We start from the raw sequence: 20,318 nt of genomic DNA on the forward strand, positions 1-20,318 counted from the left end.
TTTGGCGACAGTAGCCTTGATAGTTGAACTTCAACTTGAACAAATGGAAAATACGGCAAGCGTTGATTGTTTCTTTCAAACGAAAAGGAAAAATTGTTCAATGCCACGACGGTATGTGTGCAAAGTAAGAGAAACTTCGTATATCACGTATTGAGTAGATGGAGAAAAAGTCTAATAAAAACATTTGAACGGAAACGCTTATAATCAAAAGTTCTTACTTCAGAAGCAGACTCTTGCACAATCTTCGATATGATCAACATGAAAGCAGCTAAACCTAAGGTTTTAATTTAGTAAATCGACGATGAACATTTTGCACGTTGCACTGCAACTCGGTACTAATTTCATGCACTGTGGATTACATTTAAGGCAACACATTTTCTTTGAGATCAAGTCATCGTTTATTGTTTTCAACTGTGGCTACTTGAGTATACAACATAATGTGGGACAACTCTCTCTTGAATACCCTCTACTTTCAATATGCGATGATCAGAAATTACCGGCTTTTACTCTTCCGCAGGAGGGTCAACCCAGCGGCCGTGATCTTTTATTAGCTGGATCAAGGCATCGGTTGCATGCTCCATCTCAATTCCACGCTTCACCACCGTCTGAAACACATTTCAACCTCGTATCAGGTTCGCACGTTTTTGAAGGTTGGAAACAAACTATAACAATGACTAATATAAAGCTGAAGTGCTGCTTCTGTATTATTTAGTTTATGTTCTTCAAACTAAACCGATATCAAATTTCAAGCTGGACGGAGGAAATACCTTCCCAACGTAGAGGTCAATATTTCCAGGAGCGCCACCAACATACCCAAAGTCTGCATCAGCCATCTCCCCGGGTCCATTTACAATGCAACCCATGATCGCAATCTAGAAAAAGGAAATAGAGAACAAATTACACAGACCATTGGATTACTGAGAATAAAAGACAATCACCATTCAAGATCATTAAAGAACAAGGTAATTACTGAAACGCCAGGCAAGTGTGATGTCTTCTCTCGTATTTGTGCACTTATTTCTTGAAGATCAAACAAAGTTCGGCCACAGGATGGGCATGAAACATACTCCTGAAATGAAATTTAGGCATGTACAGCGATTGTTTAAGACCATCCTCTCTTATGATATGTCAAGTTCAGTTATATTTCGTAAGAAAACTCCCTACCGTCTTTGTATTCCGCATTCTACATCCTTGTAGTAAATTGAAAGATGTGTTTCTCAGGTAATCAAAGTCCTTGTCTGGGGCTTCCAATAGAAGACCATCTCCAAGTCCATCTACTAAAAGGGCACCCGCATTGGTACCAGCACCAATAACCAAGTCATCCCTGCACAAAGTGGAATTAAGCTAGAAGTACTAATACCATGGATCGCTGACAGAAGGAAGAGTCAATCATGTTATTACCCATGGATTCCACTTGGAAACTGAATATGGTGTATTACGGGGAAGTTTAGAGCATTGTCTCCCAGATACTCAAATAGCCTACAGAAACAGAGACTTCATATTATCAGGAGAAGGAAAGATGTGCATAACAATACAAGAAGTTAAAACATGGACTGTCATTTAACAATCAACAGCCCCAAAGAACGGAGAAAACAAATTTCATATTGGTTGAAGTGTCTAGGGCCTAGGAAAATGCCCTTCTAGATTGACATTCTTACAATGGAAATTTTATTTTGATGATTTATATGAGTTATATAGTCATTACCTCCTCGCAGCATGCACTCGGCTTATTTTATCTTCACCGAAGGGCAGATCATGGAGAATCATTGTAGCATCAATGCCCTTGAGAATATCCAGCACTTCATAGGGTTCATCACCACGTAATGAGACCACCAACCGTGTACCTACAAGGTAATTAACTCACAATAAAAAAATACAGAAGATAAATCAGGGGTAGCCGTCCTCCAACACACACAGAAAAAAGGGATGTGTTCAAACATCAGTACTCAGTACTCAATTCGGTAACAAAGCTTCACCTTCTGGCAAAAGCTTGTATGCACCAGTTGATAACTCCTTCGAATTTATCAGAACCATGGCATTGGGCAATGGCTTTGTTAGCTGTTCTGACAATGGTGTTATAACACCCATACTTACATCTATCAACCTTTTGAGAGCTAGCCGCTGATCATAATAAAAAGAAAACTGTCACATTATTCTTGTTCTTGCAAAGAACTTAATGCACAAGCAGTTTATTACGAAGTAAATAAAATTTTGGGGAATGGTGGGGGGAGCAAGAGAGAGAGAACAGGATTATTTCCAAAGTAATGAAGTTCAGTAGGGTTCTTACAGAATCCGCATCATCAACAGGTGGAAGTTGTCTCAATAAGATTGAGTCAACGGTTGCAAGATCCTGTATTAACAGAACTATATAAATGAAAATCCCAGTAAACCTGCATGATGTACAATATGAAGCGTAAAATGGAATAATAGCAAGACCTTAAATGGCATTCCGAGAACAAGTTTTGTTGCTAGTGACTTGTACAGGAGCTCTGGTGTCTATAACGAAAGCAAAAAGGTCAGTGTACTTTCTCCACCCAAGCCCAAAAAAAAAAAAATAAGGCAATAGAATGGAATAAAGGATGTATGATTTCAACTGTACCTTCAACTGGTCAAGGGATACTGACATCAGAACAGAGCCATCACGGTGCAAGACACCTCTATAATCCACCTCTTCACCCTGTGTTTTGACGACTTCATTATCTCTGTTAAAGAAAAAAGAATATGAAGCACTAATTGATTCAATGTCAAGATCTAGGCTAACCTCCTTTTGTATTGGCAGTTGACCAGATCGACGCTGAAATTCAAAATAATGTCTGTGCTTCTCTTCAAATGGAGCCTGATACAAATAATGCCATCAAGAAAGCTGATTAGACTTTCAATTTCTAAAATAGAAGCGATCAAGAATATGAATCAACAAACAGAAGATTGTAAAATCCTACCACTCCTTGCTGAAGATCCGCTGCTCTCTTACCAAGGTTGGCCAGTCGTCTGCAGGGATCTATCTCCTCCTCCGGTGCTTCAGTAAGTGAAACCCTAATTGTATCACCCAAGCCATCCTGCATGCAAAATTCTAGTGTTCCATTATGGCTAGACATGACTTATAAATGTAATGTTTCAGTAGCATTTATATTAGCTTCAATCTATTGGACTATTGAACTAAGTGCAGGATCACATGACAAATACACAATAGACGAACCTTCCATCTATCATAAGCCTATCATCTGTCATAAGCACAGTTGCAGTACGCAAATACTTATTCTTAAAGTCAACTTAACAAAATAGTGCATTACTGGCACATAATTTCATAAATCAGAATAATCCCTACGATGTTTACTGGTTTTGAATCGATCACAACACCTCAACATAATGATTCAATAGTACCTGAAGAAGGGTTCCAATACCAATTGCAGATTTCATTCGCCCATCCTCACCTTCTCCAGCTTCAGTAACTCCCAAGTGCAATGGATAATCCCAGCCTTGAACATACATTTCAGCTACAAGCAAACGATATGCCTGGACCATGATAACTGGGTTGCTTGCTTTCATTGAAAAAACAAAATTATGGTAGTCCAACTTCCGGCAAATTCTTGCAAACTCAAATGCAGATTCAACCTGTTGAGGAATAACATGTCAATGACACCCAATGAGTTTGTATGTACATCAAACAAGCTTGAACTATTTTCAGCAAAAAGACAATGTTTTGCTCACCATTCCTCGAGGAGAATCCCCATAATAGCTCATTATACGATCTGAAAGGCTCCCATGGTTTGTCCCAATACGCATTGCTCTTCCATACTTCTTACACTTTTCAACTAATGGAGTAAAAACCTGCCGTTGTTGAGAACATAACTTTCATTAAACTGAGCACATTAGAGCATGATTGTGTATCAACATAATAGATTGTTTGATACCCAACAATATAGGCTTTACAAAATACTTGCCTCTTTAATCTCTTTATTTTATTTTGTTCATAGTCAATTCACTTTTGGAAAAAATAGTTACCATTTCACACGTACGTATCAAACTTTAATGAAAATCTAAGTCTGCATCAGTTTCTCAAACATTAATGTGTGCCTTTAACAGTGGACACGAGCAGAGGCCATGTACTGATAGATATATGGTTACCCGCTCAATGTGCTCAAGTTCTTTCTGATAGTCATCTTCCGTGTACTCTAACTTCTCAAACTGGGCCCGTCTATCAGCTGCAATAAAACACCTAAATGAATCCACAATCACTCCCTTCAAATAGAATATAACAAAACCATTGAACAGTGAACTGTGTACCAAAATTTCCAGGGTTGACACGAATTTTGTCAAAGCATTCAGCGACCCGCAGTGCAACAGTAGGAGCAAAATGAATATCTGCCACCAAAGGTATATCATAACTGCACACATAGATTGAAACATGGTCAGGCCTTAAACAACATAAACAGTAGATCTTTAATCACTGAAAATACACCAACGAAGCCTACTTTTTCTGCACAAGGGAATTTTTAATTTCAAAACAAGCATCTGCTTCTTTCCTCCCTTGAACTGTTATCCGAACAATATCTGCTCCCTTATCTGCTATTCTCATTACCTACAAACAAGGGAGAAATTGATATGCCAACAATCTGAATCAGACCCAGAGGTATCATAGATATACCAAGTTGGGTCAATCCACTAGTATATAAATGAAAAAAGGGAACTATCAAACCTGTTCAACTGTAGCAGCAACATCCTTTGTGTCAGTTGTGGTCATTGTTTGAATCCTTATGGGATGCTCACTACCAATAGCAACATTTCCAACCATAACTGTGCACGTTTTCCTCCTGACAGTTTTGTGTATGGATTCACAATACTTTTGCCTAGGAACTAAATTGACAAAAAAAAAAAAAATTATTAGACAATATGAAAGAAACTTTATAAAGGTAGAAAAACATAATTAGGCTGATATATACTACCTTACATTCCATTTCGTCTCTCGGAAAACTGTATAAAAGTGATCAAGCCAAGGCTTAGTTTGACTGATCCTAATACAATTAGCTTAGTTTAGGCAAGAATTCCATTTTCACAATAACAATTACCTCGGGTTTCTTTATAGATATATCTCATCCAGCAAACAATTATTTCACAACTTTCTAGTTAATAGCTATTTATTTCCAACCATGTAAATGAATTATTGATTAACAGGAACATTACAACCAGCTAATAATAACTACCGATTATTTCTTGTTCAGCATTTCTGAGAAACCCAGAAACAAGGCAAAAGAAAACATAGCAATCTGCTTTACTTTCACCCGTTTTTGCAGCTGCCAAAAGTAATTTCAAGGACTAAAACACAACACATGCATTAAAACAAAGGCTGACTAAACCAATTAGGGAGTTCAACAACCTAACAAAGGGCTGCCTTCGGATGCAGGCTTGAGCTCGGCAATATCTGAGCCTGGATTTGAGTTTCGTATCACTGAGATTCTTGTTCTGCCAGACTTGAACCTCTTCAAATCAGAAACCCTCACAAAATCCATACTTTTCGCAAACCCGAAACTTGAGTCCCTGCATTTCAGTCCCGTAAAAGAAGCCGGTACAGCTCCGGTCGCCATTTCCACGACTGCAAGGCTCTACCCTTCACAATTCAAAAGCACAATTTGCTACAAATTCAGTTAACTCATCATTTTATACATCAAAATTCAGAATTAACATGTCAAGACAAGCACTTTGACTAATCATGAACCAAAACATAAACAGGAAAAAGAATTTGTGGGTTTTCAAATTCACTCTTTCCTTAAGCTGAGCAGCTAAAGAAACTTCAAAACAATGATCTTCCTCACAAATTTCTCAGCTTTCCCAGAGCGGAAAACACCTAACCAATCCACCACCTAATCACATTCACACCAACTGAATTCTCTACTTTCCTGATCAAATTTTGCATAAAATCACAAAATATTACCTTAAAACAATCAACAACCAGAGTGCTATTCAAAACCCAAAAAGCGTTTTTACAAAATCAACAAACATAGAAAGCGTTTTTACAAAACCAACAACCAGAGTGCTCAAAAGGATGCTCAATTGGTGGACACTTAGCGTGCTGGTCATTGTGCTGATGGGTTTTTTCTGTTTACCTTGAGTGATGTGTGGAGATGATCAGTCAGAGCAGCTGAGAGTGAGAGGGGGAAGAAGAAGGCTCTGGAACTCCAGAAGCTGGAAACTTTGGTGGTGGGATGGGGAGTGAGAGAAGGGAGTTGTCAATGGATTTTTGGAAATTTGTTTTTCAATGGTTGAATTTGTACCAATTTGTGGATTTTCCGGGCTGGAAGGATATGGACAAAACCATTTGTTTTGGTATCTATTTTTCTGGTAAATGTTTAATCTTGGTATCTAATAAGTCGTCTAACCATACAAAGCACGAAGCCATTAATAATTGCGTGTGCTACTCTTCTTAGTAATTTTCAGCCTTCTTCCTCCACAAAACCTCAAGAGAGAAGGGAGTTAGGAAGAAAAACGTATACATATGGCGGGATTTCAGGGACCACAATCGGTATCAACATAAAAATACGAAAGCAATTTGGAAGCACAATTTGCTTATGAACAGTAAACCATTTCATTGAGATTTAGTGCAGATTAAATTTGATATGCATAGAAAAGGTATAGGTTTGTAGGGTAAACAAATGAAATCACCAATCATAATTTTAGTGTGGTAGGTAGTGGCATTAAATATAACGTCTAATGATCTATGCGCCATGGAACCAACGCCATAACGATGCAATCAAAGCTTGTCCATGTTTGTTGTGCATGTGTTTTTTTTAGAACGTGTAAACTTGCCGTGAAATCATTTTTTGGGTACATTAACCTACAATTCATAGCAATGTCACATTTTCATTAAATTTTTTGTTTATTTAGTCGTTAAATGATGACATTTTAGACGCACGCCTCACTCTCTTATCAAAGAGTAAATTACACTTTACCATCTCAACTTTGGGTCTTATAACAAATACATATTTCATATTTTGAACATTGCAATGCCGTATATAACTTTACAAATTCATTGCAAAGTCAGACTTCGTTTCCTTGTTCATGAATTTTTCTATATTAATTGCTGACGTGATAGGCGCAAGGCCTACTCCTTCGCCTACCGAAACTCCATGCTACTTGGTTGTCAACGGGGGAGTGTGGCTGGTCCCATTCAGTAAATATATAATATCATTTGCTAAACCGGTGAGTACGGGTACTGACCCCATTGTTGAACCGGATAGCGCAAATTCAAATTCACATTCGTCTATGTTCTCTCTTTCTTCACTGTCGGCTGCTTCTCCGCTGGGGAATCATTCCGTCCTTGACTTTTCTTCTGATCTGGCTTCCTATTCGCTTCCTACTTTCTCAACGTCTGCATCTCCCGCTTCGCCTACATATCCAGAAGTGCTCACTCCAACTCGAACGACTCCATCGACGACGAAGACAACACGCTCGGTTGGGACGGCGGCATTTGGTGCTCGTTCTCTCTCGAATCTACATTGAACTTGTTCGCTAGCTTCGACATGTCAACAGTGTGGAGTCCCAGTAGGCAAGGGAGTGGGCATATGCCAATGTCAGCAGTTAACAGATAAGAAAATAAGGTTTGACATTGCAACGAATTTGTAAGTTGACGTATGATATTACAGTGTTCAAAATATGAGGTATGCGTTTGTTACGTGGTTCAAAGTTAAGGTGGTAAAATGTAATTTGTCATTTTTTATTTTTCAAAATTTGGCTGAGAAAGTGTACCCTACGCCTACCACATCATCATTTAACGACCAGATTGACAGAAAATTTAACAGATGTCTAATATTGCAGTAAATCGTAAGTTGATGTATAACATTGTAATGTTTAAAAAATGAGAAATGCATTTGTTATGTAATCCAAGGTGAGGTGGTAAAATGTGATTTATCCAAAAAAAAATTAACCCGTCACTAAATGCGTAATTTGGAGAGAATGAACGAGCATGAGTTCTCTACGTTTTGATGCCAAAGAGCAAGCACAACTAGGAATCTTGCATACACCGTATTGGCATATTCCGCCGGAAGACAACAACGTAACAAACTAAACTGCTGGGCTTACAACTCAAATTGCTGCCCACGCGCTTCCGTACACGCTCTAGTCTACTCATCGAAGCCCTTGAACCAGAATTGGTGGCTCCCAAACTTGAAAAAACAAATATTGTTATAAAAGGGTTAAAGTTTGAGAGATAACCTTTTTAAGTGGTAGGTGCAAGGTAGATGTAAAATGCCACACAAAAACTATAGCACAGACAGATAATAAAAGGCAGAGGAATATATGATGTTATTGATATTTCTCTCTTGTATTTCTTCTTCATCTATCATCTGTTACATGCGAGTGCTCTATTTATAGAGCAACTCGAACTGATGCAGTTAATGCATCTTGAAATTTAAAATGTACCTCTGACACTTTCATTCAGCATGGGCATTGAAAACTTTGCCCATGCAGATGACTTTAGCTTTGTGGGCATTCATTGCCAACAGAAGTTTTAGACTTTTCAACACTCCCCCTTGGATGCCCACATATCAACATGAGTTGCCTCGTTAAAACCTTGCTTGGAAAAACCCAGTGGGAAAAAACCATAGCGAAGGAAAAAGAGTACAACTTTTCCTGGATCGTTGATATAGTGTCAAGTATGCTTATGTTGCCTCGTTAAAACCTTGATAGGAAAAACCCAGTGGGAAAAATCCTAATCGAAGGAAAAAGAGTACAACAAGCATGTATCATGGATACTCCCCCTGATATGTTTCTCCCCCTGATTCCGCATTTTCCAAATTTAGCTGTTTGGTAAGTCGACGTAATCCGATGCCTTGCACTAACTTCTGAAATGTGCACTTTGGTAGAGATTTGGTGAACAAGTCTGCCAGATTTTCATTTGAACGGATTTGTCTGACTTCAATAACTTTAGCCTTCTGAAGCTCATGAGCACTGAAAAACTTTGGAGATATGTGTTTAGTCTTATCGCCCTTGATGAATCCTTCCTTCATTTGGGCAACACAAGCTGCATTATCTTCATGGATGACAATTGGATTGTCTGTCTTCGAAGTTAGACCACATGAATTCCGGATATGATGGATCATTGATCTTAACCAAGAACATTCACGACTTGCTTCATGTAAAGCAAGTATTTCTGAATGATTTGAAGATGTAGCAACTAATGTTTGCTTGGTTGAGCGCCATGAGATTGCTGTATCTCCATTCTTAAACACATATCCAGTTTGTGAGCGGGCTTTATGCGGATCAGAGAGAAAGCCAGCATCTGCATATCCAACAAGGACCTGGTCATCTGTGGAGTTCTTTGAGTAGAAGAGACCCATGTCTGCTGTCCCACGAAGGTATCGCAATACATCTTTGATACCCTTCCAATGACGAATTGTTGGAGCAGAGCTATACCTTGCTAACAAATTAACTGAAAAAGCTATATCTGGTCTAGTACATTGTGCTAAATACAACAAAGCACCTACTGCACTCAAATATGGTACTTCTGGACCAAGGACCAGCTCATCATCTTCTTTTGGACGAAATGGATCTTTCTTAATGTCCAAAGAACGAACAACCATTGGCGTGCTTAGTGGATAAGCCTTGTCCATACCAAATCGCTTCAGAATTTTTTCAATGTAAGCTGATTGGTGGACCAAAATTCCACTAGCACAATGCTCGATCTGCAGGCCGAGACAATATTTTGTTTTTCCAAGGTCTTTCATTTCAAATTCGCTTTTCAGATATTCAGCAGTTTTATTGAGCTCTTCAGGAGTCCCAACTAGATTCATATCATCAACATATACTGCTACTATAGCGAATCCAGAATTGGATTTCTTAATGAACACACAAGGGCAAATAACATTGTTGATATACCCTTCTTTGATCAAATACTCACTGAGACGATTATACCACATTCGTCCAGATTGCTTCAGACCATACAATGATCGCCTTAATTTGATCGAGAGCATACCTCGTGGTTTATTACTTGTTTCAGGCAACTTAAGTCCTTATGGGACTTTCATATAGATGTCAGTATCTAATTCTCCATATAGATACGCAGTGATGACATCCATAAGTCGCATGTCAAGTCTTTCTGAAACCACTAAACTTATTAAGTAACGGAACGTAATTGCGTCCATTACAGGAGAGTATGTCTCCTCATAATCAATTCCAGGTCTTTGAGAAAAACCTTGTGCAACGAGTCGTGCTTTGTATCTTGCGATCTCGTTTTTCTCATTGCGTTTCCTTGTGAATACCCATTTGTAACCCACGGGGTTTACTCTAGGCGGGGTTTGGACTACTGGTCCAAAAACATTCCGCTTTTCCAATGAATTTAATTCTGCCTGGATTGCATCTTTCCACTTAGGCCAATCCTGTCTCTGTTTGCATTCATCAACAGAGCGGGGCTCAATATCATCACTTAAGATGATTTCAGTGGCTACTGCAAATGCAAACATATCATCAATGATTATTTCATTCCGATCCCACAATTCATTTGTACATGCATAATTTATGGAGATTTCTTTGCTTTCATGTACTTCTGTCTCTTCAGGGACAGATGTCTCATCAAGGACATTTTCTTTTTCTGGAAGTCCAGAATTATGAATTGTGGATGTATCATTCATTTTCTCTTCCTGAATGATTTCATTTGGATTCAGTTGTGCCCTCGACTTTCTCTTTCGAGGAGCTGAATCTTTTGAACCTGGAGGTCTATCACGCTTCAGGCGTGCACCAGATGAATCATTTGCTGCCACTTTATTTTGTCCAACAGGGACATCAATTCTTGCAGGTGCATTTGCAGCTGGTATATTTGATTTTGTCACTTTCATAGCATCATTAAATGCATCTGGCATTTGATTGGCAATGCTTTGAAGATGAACGATCCTTCTCACTTCATTTTCACATTGAATGTTGCGAGGATCAAAATGAGACAAGGTGGGAACAACCCATGTCAGCTCTTTCCGTTCTTCTGGAACGGTCTTTTCTCCCCCTAACAACGGGAAAATTGTCTCATCAAAGTGACAATCAGCAAAACGAGCTGTAAACATATCACCTGTCAAGGGTTCCAAATATCTAATGATAGATGGTGAATCAAAACCCACGTAAATTCCCAGTCTACGCTGAGGTTCCATTTTAGTGCGTTGCAGCGGTGCAATAGGCACATAAACAGCACAACCAAAAACTCGTAAATGGGAAATGTTTGGCTGATGTCCAAACACGAGTTGTACTGAAGAGTATTGATGGTTGGCTATAGGTCTCAATCGAACCAATGATGCAGCATGTAGGATGGCATGTCCCCATGCAGAGACTGGCAATTTGGTTTTCATGAGCAGAGTGCGAGCTATTAACTGAAGCCGCTTAATCAATGCTTCTGCTAAACCATTTTGAGTATGGACATGAGGAACAGGGTGTTCAACATCAATGCCCAATGTCATGCAATAATCATCAAAGGTTTGAGACGTAAATTCACCAGCATTATCAAGTCGGATTGACTTAATGGGATAATCTGGGAACTGTGCTCGTAACTTAATTATTTGAGCAAGTAGTCTCGCAAAGGCTACATTCCGAGTAGACAAGAGACAAATATGTGACCATCGGGTAGATGCATCAACCAAAACCATAAAATATCGAAATGGTCCACATGATGGTTGAATAGGCCCACAAATATCCCCTTGAATTCTTTGCAGAAATGATGGGGATTCAGCATCAACCTTTAGTTGTGATGGTCTAATTACCAACTTCCCTTGAGAACAAGCTTTGCAAGGGTTATCATTTGAGGCAACAATGTGTCTGCTCACTAATGGATGTCCATTAGAGTTGGTAATGATCCTACGCATCATGGTAGATCCTGGATGACCCAGACGGTCATGCCAAAGCATGTAAACCTTTGAATCAATGAACTTCTGGTTCATGACAGTATGTGATTCAATTGTCCTTATGTATGTATAATATAATCCACTCGACATACCACGCAACTTCTCCAATATACGCTTCTGGGTATCATTGGAGGTAATGCATAGATACTCCACATTTTCTGCACTTTTTGTTTCAATGTGGTATCCATTTAGACGTATGTCTTTGAAACTCAACAAATTTCGAGTAGATCGAGTAGCATACAATGCATTATGTATGGACAATATTGTTCCATTTGGTAACATAATCTGGGCTTGCCCTGAACCTTGAATTACATCTGAAGGTCCTGATATTGTTGTTACCCCTACTCTTGTAGGTATTAAGCTTGAGAAATACTTTCGATCACGAAGTATTGTATGTGTGGTTGCACTGTCTGCAAGACAAATATCTCCACCATTTCTCATGTTCTGAGAATAACCACAGTTTTTATCCATGCTCTCTGAGTAAGAGAATCAGAATTAAAAGCAAGTTATAACAAGAAAATTTACATGCCACTTTTATTGAATCTGAGAATACTACAAGTTCAGTATAATAAAAGTACATTAATGATTCAATCGGACCGATATACTTCATTTCCCCTTTCTACAATATAGTCTGAAACATCTAGATGAGTTGTGTTCAACTGCCCTGATAAGTCAAACACTGGATCAGGTATATCCATTGGTCTAGCCTCGTCGAGAAAGTTAGTCTCGACACCCTTCTCCTTGAGGGAGGCTTGATACAGATCCACTAGATGTTTTGGGGTACGACAAGTACGCGCCCAATGCCCATTGCCACCACACCTATGGCAGGCTCCTTCAGAGTTTCTAGGAGCATTGTTCATATGAGCTTTGCCTTTGTGGCGATTCACATTTTTGAAGCTCGGGCCTGAATTATTCCTGGGAACCTGGTTATGAAACTGAACTCCATGGTTCTTGCCTTTCCTATTCCATCGACCTCGCTTGTGGCCACGTCCTCGTTTATGATTATCACCACCAGAGGATGTGGTGTTCACTCCGAGGGAAGCAGCATTCACTTCTGGGAATGGTGCAGATCCAGTAGGTCGGGAATGATGGTTTTTCATCAGGAGCTCATCATTCTGTTCAGCTACTAAGAGCACAGATATCAGCTGGTTGTACTCAGTGTAGCCTCGCGCTCTATACTGCTGCTGCAGGAGCACGTTGGAGGCATGAAATGTGCTGAGAGTCTTTTCCAGCATATGCTCCTCAGTAATAATATCCCCACAGAGCTTCATCTGAGAGGTAATTCTGAACAATGCAGAATTGTATTCTGCCACTGACTTGAAGTCTTGAATCCTTAGATGAGTCCACTCATAGCGGGCCCTTGGAAGAATCACCGTTGTCTGGTGATTGTATCTGCTTCTCAAGGCATTCCAGAGAGCTAACGGATCTTCAACCGTTAAGTACTCGCTCTTTAGCGCCTCATCAAGATGGCGGCGAATGAAAATCATGGCCTTTGCCCGATCTTGAGAGGATGAGTTGCTCTCTTCCCTGATGGTATCTCCAAGATTCCCTGCTTCCAGATGGATCTTGGTATCCAGTACCCAGGTCAGATAATTCTTCCCAGTAATATCCAGGGCAGCAAATTCAAGCTTCGCCAAGTTCGCCATTTTCTTTTCTGAAAGAAAATGAGATGTGTAAGAACTTGCAATAATATGTATTCCTGGAGGAATATGATGTTAGAACTTCTGGTTTTTACAAATTTTTCATTTTGATCTTCAGGCCAAAATGATAAGCACTCGAAACTTCTGGCTCGAGATTTTCAGGGTGAATGAGGAGGGTGATCGTACCGCACCATTCTCATTGAAATAATGTAATATAGAATGGGCGATTATTTCGCACCACTCAAGTAACAGGAAAATTAAATATGCAGAGCAGCGTAGGCGATTATACCGCACCACATAAAATTGCAATGAAATTAAACAGCAGGTAAATTCGAATATGCAGGGTAGGGTGTGCGATTATACCGCTCCACCTAAAAATTGCAGTAAAATTAAATCTGCAGTCCAAGATAGGCGATGATACCGCACCGTCTTGGATCGCAGTAAGATTAAATTTGCAGTTCAAGATGGGCGATTGTACCGCACCATCTTGGATTGCAGTAGAATTAACACAAATAAATACTAGGTTAGTAATCAATCTCTACACCAAACAAGTAATCAAAAATGTATGTAACCGTTAGTTGGAGAACTATGAGCAGGCATGGAGCAAACAACTCGTCGCGAGGGTACACGGCGCAGTTGAGGCAGAGGAAGAAGATGAACAGTAAAAACCTTAAAGGAAACATTTTTTTTTTTTTCTTTCTTTCGTTCGTTCGGCGAAGAGAGATGAGAGAATAAATATATTTAGAGACTCGTGCTGATAACGTGTTATAAAAGGGTTAAAGTTTGAGAGATAACCTTTTTAAGTGGTAGGTGCAAGGTAGATGTAAAATGCCACACAAAAACTATAGCACAGACAGATAATAAAAGGCAGAGGAATATATGATGTTATTGATATTTCTCTCTTGTATTTCTTCTTCATCTATCATCTGTTACATGCGAGTGCTCTATTTATAGAGCAACTCGAACTGATGCAGTTAATGCATCTTGAAATTTAAAATGTACCTCTGACACTTTCATTCAGCATGGGCATTGAAAACTTTGCCCATGCAGATGACTTTAGCTTTGTGGGCATTCATTGCCAACAGAAGTTTTAGACTTTTCAACAAATATAGATATATACCAATTAGAAGAAAGCGCCCATGAAAGCAGAACTCAAGGACTTTGTCTTTGGACTTCACTTTTCAGGAGATGAATCCTTTCACGTTGGTTGATAGATGATACTTTCAAAAACTTCAAAAATTACGTTTCTTCAGTTGTTTTTTTTTTTTGGAGGAAACTATATTATCTACAGGAGGGAGTGGACTTAACATCATAATGGACTAACAATAATGTGGTTCAAATTCGCCTTTGGTGAGAATCGAACCTAAGACCTCTCACTTACAAGTGAAGAGGAATACCACTAGACTGTAGTATTAAGTGGCTTCACTTCAGTTGTTTTTACCTTCTATGTTTTGTTAGTTATATGCCAAGCTATTTACCAGTGTTTCAGGTTAGCACTTTCAAATCCACCTTCATTATTTTTAGGGAACTTTAACAAAAAGCTCCCGGTACTATTCATTTTAACGAAAAACCACATTTTTACTTTAAAAAGTCAATTATGGTACTATTCACTTACACCTTTTTGTCATTTTCGTTAAAACTTATAGTTTTTCAAGTCATTTTCATTAGTTTTCTTTTATTTTTATGTTTCAGTTGGGGGCAGTATTGAATATCCAATGGCTTTTGGAACAGTTATGATTCCTACAGAAATTTATTCACGGGCAAACAAAGACGCTTATACTTTTAAAATCTAAAAAATTAAAATGAAACGAAAAAGATTTGTCTAAATCAATTCATATCTTAGTTGGAGGATTCGAAACTTTAAAATAACCATCCATCGGTCAGAATTTGATACATCATGTTGGTTTGTGAAGAAGTTTGAAAAAGTGTCGTTTTTCTGTGCCAGTGCTAACCCGGGTTCGTAAGACTAATAAATGTGATTAAAGAATAATATTGAGCTTGAATCGTGTTATCATGTCGTATTACGTCCTCATGACCATATTATTGTGCTCGTGAATATGACAGCCTCCACTTACAAATTTGACACGATATCATAAGGAAATAACGTTGTACCAACATGGCTTGCCCAAGAGGCCTAGAAGTGAAACGACGTTGTCACTAGTATCTCCCAGACATGGGGACTTACATGAAATGAATTCATTGCCATGTGACGTCTTGTATCCAATAATACATTGTTAAGTGCAATTTTTTCTCCACATGGTAATATATTATTGGATTGGGAAGCTACATGACGATGAATCTGTTCCATATAGTTGCTCTCCCCTAACACCTATATATACTTGCAGAAATACAAATTTGAAATACATCTGATACAAAATAATTCGTATCAAAATATAAAAGTATTAAAATATAACAGAACTTGAGATAATAGCTTAGTGGTGAATGAACTTAACCAATCTAACTTATATCCAAACTTCATCGATCGCTTCAGGTCATATAAAATTACAAAAACAAAAGGATTCTACAATCACAAATTTGCTTCAATTCCGGGTTATAAGTGTGTATATATCATCGATTCATACCTTCCAGCTGCCCAGATCACAGCCATTAAGGCATGTAAATCATGGAATTTGCAATACATGTGGGTTTAAGTAGCGGTTCCTTCTTCCTCAAGAGAAAACCTTCCGAGAATTGCAACAGTTTCGTCTCTCGCACTGCAAAGGCAAAGCAAGGAATATTTACACCACTCGAACCTGGTTGTACTAAAGCTCAGCATGCCCAAAGCAAAAAGAAACAAGAGGATATGAAGAAGACATATCTAAAGAGCAACATTCAGGATTTGATCGATCAAAAGAATCCTAAACATATTTGCATTTTAAAACTGGAGAAAAATGATTATTACCGATAGCTATCCCGACAATTTTGTTAAATTCAACGGCAGAAAAGGCATCATTAGACCAATTATTAGTTTATTACTGTCATCTTTGCGTATGTAGTGACTAGTGAGTACTAAACAAACTTAATAAATTTCCCATAAATAGAATGCATTGATGAGACAAAATACACCATATGTTATACTTCAGCTGTACTTCATGTCTAATGAGCTGTTAACTATTATTTTCTTAAGGACTTCTTCTAGATTTAAATAACAAACCACAACAATAATGTCATATATTTTCATTTTCCCAGCCATTTACATCACAGAAAAGGTAGCGTAGTCAATGGGATTCTTACCTTCCGGGTCGAAGAATCTTGTACCTGTCGAGTTTGGTGAGGTCCACAACTGTTGAGCCTGCACGGCCTGAAGGAAGCACACCACCATTGTAAACGTACGCACAGTGTTCCCAGAGATTCTCAAAATCTTTGATGGAAACACTACTTGGCTGCCCACTTAGGTTTGCACTTGTAAGGGCCAATGCACTCCCCAATTTGCGTGCAATGTCCCTGATGAAGTTACAGTCGGGTACTCGGACTCCTATACTCTCCAATCCTGGGTTTAAAGACTTCTCAAGAATACTTGACTCCCCTGCAAAATACCCAAACTAGCTTTTCTTATTTAACACTGAAAGTGAAAGTGACAAAGCCGAAACGAAATCAACCCTATTGATATCAAGCATCAATCAAATGGTGGTGTCTATCAGAAAAAAAAATCTTAATACTTTCTTTTTTCTTGAATACAGAAATTTCTGTTCTGTCGCTATACCTCGGCTTAGTACAAGGGTCACGGGTCCTGGAAGGAGAGCCTCAAGCAAGCCATGGGGCAAATGGTCCGTGACAGCAAACCGCTCAATGTCTGGAACATCCCCAACACAAACTGCAAGAGGACTTGTATGCCTACGTCCTTTAATCTCATATATCCGGTTCACTGCTTCTAAAGAGCTGCAATTATTCTCCACAGTTTCAGGGATGGGTTACAAAATTACACAAAAGTATGGGCTTTCTTATATATCATCATAACAAAAACAAGAGCACTATACCGATATCGGAAAACGAAAAACAGGGTTTTAGACACAGAGACATTTAAACAAACAGGTGGAGTGCATAGGGTTGATTCCATACCAAGCATCACAAGCGAAGCCGTATAGCGTATCGGTGGGGACGGCAATGACTTTTCCCGCTCTGAGAGCTCCGACGGCCTCTTCAGCGTGAGCTTCAGTGGCCGGCCGGACCACCCCCAAGTGGGTTTCAACGCCCGCGTCGCTCTTCTCCAAACTCCAAGCCATCGTCTTCGCAGCGCAGCGTTTCAATCTACTGATGTGCGCTGTTGGCGCTAAATTACCCAATTTGCGCACGCCTGGAGAAAAAGAAGAAGAAATAGGTGAGTTTGATATGTTTGATTTCTTACTCAATATGGGTGTGCAAGAAAGAGAGAGACTGACTGACTGACGGTGGTGAGAGAATGAAGAGGAGAAGCTGCGGAGGGAGGAGGAGGAGGGAAGCGAAGGAGAGGTGAGTAGGGGAATTCTGGCTGCGATTCTTGTTGGAATGTACATCCCTCTGCGCTACTCTGCCCCCGCGTAATTTGTCATGTGTCGTCCGTCAACGATGAGGACCGGATGCCCATTTACATAACGGCAATCTAAAAGTTTGATTTCTTTTTTCTTTTTCGTAATTTTTTTTTTTTGAATTTTAGAGCGTTAAAAGTAGCAACATTTTAATTTCAAGATAAAAGTGAGATTAAAATCAAGATTGGAGACATTGTAAAAAATAAAGTTTTATATTAAACAATGGGACGGGGCAGTTTGTAATTGTCACATCCTGGCCCGGGGCGGAACCACTTCCCAGGCCCGCTCCACCACCGTAGCACGATATTGTCCGCTTTGAGCTTACCATTCCCTCACGGTTTTGTTTTTGGGAACTCACGAGCAACTTCCCAGTGGGTCACCTATCATGGGATTGCTCTAGCCCTCTTCTCGCTTAACTTCGGAGTTCCTACGGAACCCGAAGCCAGTGAGCTCCCAAAAGGCCTCGTGTTAGGTAGGGATGAGAATATACATTTAAGGATCACTCCCCTGGGCGATGTGGGATGTCACAATCCACCCCCCTTAGGGGCCCGACGTCCTCGTCGGCACACACGCAGCCAGGGTTAGGCTCTGATACCAAATTGTCACATCTCGGCCCGGGGCGGACCACTTCCCGGGCCCGCTCCACCACCGTAGCACGATATTGTCCGCTTTGGGCTTACCATTCCCTCACGGTTTTGTTTTTGGGAACTCACGAGCAACTTCCCAATGGGTCACCCATCATGGGATTGCTCAAGCCCTCTTCTCGCTTAACTTCAGAGTTCCTACGGAACCCGAAGCCAGTGAGCTCCCAAAAGGCCTCGTGCTAGGTAAGGATGGGATATACATATAAGGATCACACCCCTGGGCGATGTGGATGTCACAATCCACCCCCCTTAGGGGCCCGACGTCCTCGTCGACACACCACGGCCAGGGTTAGGCTCTGATACCAAATTGTCACATCCCGGCCCGGGGCGGAACCACTTCCCGGGCCCGCTCCACCACCGTAGCACGATATTGTCCGCTTTGGGCTTACCATTCTCTCACGGTTTTGTTTTTGGGAACTCACGAGCAACTTCCCAGTGGGTCACCCATCATGGGATTGCTCAAGCCCTCTTCTCGCTTAACTTCAGAGTTCCTACGGAACCCGAAACCAGTGAGCTCCCAAAAGGCCTCGTGCTAGGTAAGGATGAGATATACATATAAGGATCACACCTCTGGGTGATGTGGCAGTTGACGCCGTCCGTGTGCACCACACGTGCCTGCGCGTGGCCGGCGCGTGGCGGCGCGTGCGGCGGAGGAAAATTTTTCTAAAAATATGGTTGTGATCCTGATACTGTTTACTTTAACAAAAACCATATTTTTACACTAAAAAATCAATCCTGATACTGTTCATTTTACTTTTTATTTTATCCTTATCGTTAAAACTTAAAGTTTTCAAGTATTCTTCATTAGTTTTTCTTAAAAAAAAAAAAAAAAAAAGGTATTGAGTTGCTTTAAAAGTGATACTGCTCAAGTCTTGCTTGCCACATGGATCTAAATATATAATTAATTTGTTTGAGTTGACACTAGAAGCTTAAAATAGAGAAAAATTTTAGGTACCGTGAACACAAGTTGTACCATTAACATGTTAATCGACAACACAGTTGCTATGTCCTACTTCTAATAAATATTAATTAAAAAATAATTTTACGTGTTACAGTTTGAGTAAAATAGCAACGTATATAATCATGTTCGAAAAGTTCTTTAAAATGAGTTGAGTTAACTCAATTAATCGAATACTATTTCTTTTTCTTTTGTAGGTAACAAAACGTTTAAGAGGAGATTGGTTACTCTCACCACCAGCGCCAGAGCACTAGACCTGGCATTCGTGTCATGTTTTTCGTGTTCATGTCATTTTCGTGACATACCCATATATCTTAACGGGTCGCATTGTGTAACACCCGTTAAAGTAAAAGGAAAATATGAGCCGATCTAAAATTGATCATTTAATATTATCAGATAATATAACTCGACCCGTTACCCGTTAAAGAAAATATATTTTAAATCAATAAATAATGAAAATGCAAAATGTATTTGACCAAAAAAAAAAAAAGGAAAACATAATACTAAATTAGTATATGCATACTATATTACCACATAAATATTACTTCAAAACATAAAAAAACATTTGTCTTTCAAATATTACATATCCCAAAATAAGAGTCTAATGAAAAAAACATTAGTACATTACTACAAAATACCAAATGTTCAAGGATATGCAAAATGAAGGGAATTGCGTGCAAGGTTGAGAATGCAATCACAAG

General features: G+C 39.4%; 2 protein-coding genes across 4 annotated transcripts; both read right to left on the reverse strand.

Moving 5' to 3' along the window:
• Positions 1 to 199: 199 nt before the first annotated feature.
• On the reverse strand, positions 200 to 6,334 carry LOC103956778 (4-hydroxy-3-methylbut-2-en-1-yl diphosphate synthase, chloroplastic). Its single transcript, NM_001302283.1, is given in 20 exon segments — positions 200 to 605; positions 768 to 872; positions 971 to 1,069; positions 1,165 to 1,324; positions 1,402 to 1,479; positions 1,706 to 1,844; positions 1,977 to 2,121; positions 2,288 to 2,350; positions 2,437 to 2,496; positions 2,600 to 2,677; positions 2,762 to 2,836; positions 2,940 to 3,056; positions 3,382 to 3,612; positions 3,709 to 3,828; positions 4,126 to 4,202; positions 4,285 to 4,385; positions 4,473 to 4,579; positions 4,697 to 4,854; positions 5,375 to 5,605; positions 6,102 to 6,334. Coding segments are annotated over 19 exon segments (2,223 nt in total). The 5' UTR covers positions 5,583 to 5,605; positions 6,102 to 6,334; the 3' UTR covers positions 200 to 503.
• A 9,543-nt stretch (positions 6,335 to 15,877) lies between these two features.
• Positions 15,878 to 18,113, reverse strand: LOC103956777 (threonylcarbamoyl-AMP synthase). 3 transcript variants are annotated; one of them, XM_009368810.3, is made up of 5 exons: positions 17,898 to 18,113; positions 17,570 to 17,804; positions 17,214 to 17,389; positions 16,745 to 17,036; positions 15,878 to 16,224 (listed from the first exon to the last, which is right to left on the reverse strand). In XM_009368810.3, the coding sequence occupies exons 1-5, from the start codon at positions 18,001 to 18,003 to the stop codon at positions 16,158 to 16,160; spliced, it is 876 nt and encodes a 291-aa protein (XP_009367085.2). In that variant the 5' UTR covers positions 18,004 to 18,113; the 3' UTR covers positions 15,878 to 16,157. The 3 variants fall into 3 exon arrangements, with proteins under 3 accessions (XP_009367085.2, XP_018505273.2, XP_018505272.2); XM_018649757.2 differs by having other exon boundaries at positions 17,894 to 18,053; XM_018649756.2 differs by having other exon boundaries at positions 17,890 to 18,050.
• Positions 18,114 to 20,318: the final 2,205 nt, after the last annotated feature.

The sequence above is a fragment of a genome, unplaced genomic scaffold (genome assembly GCF_019419815.1).
Source record: "Pyrus x bretschneideri cultivar Hongxiangsu unplaced genomic scaffold, Pyrus_bretschneideri_v1 Contig5, whole genome shotgun sequence".
Taxonomy (NCBI): domain Eukaryota; kingdom Viridiplantae; phylum Streptophyta; class Magnoliopsida; order Rosales; family Rosaceae; genus Pyrus; species Pyrus x bretschneideri.

Coding starts and splice junctions, on each gene's coding strand:
- LOC103956777 (XM_009368810.3), bottom strand. CDS start 18,003: ATGTACATTCCAACAAGAATCGCAGCCAGAATTCCCCTACTCACCTCT. Junction 17,390..17,569: donor GGCTTCGCTTGTGATGCTTG/GTATGGAATCAA, acceptor GAATAATTGCAG/CTCTTTAGAAGCAGTGAACC. Junction 16,225..16,744: donor AAGATTCTTCGACCCGGAAG/GTAAGAATCCCA, acceptor TTGCCTTTGCAG/TGCGAGAGACGAAACTGTTG.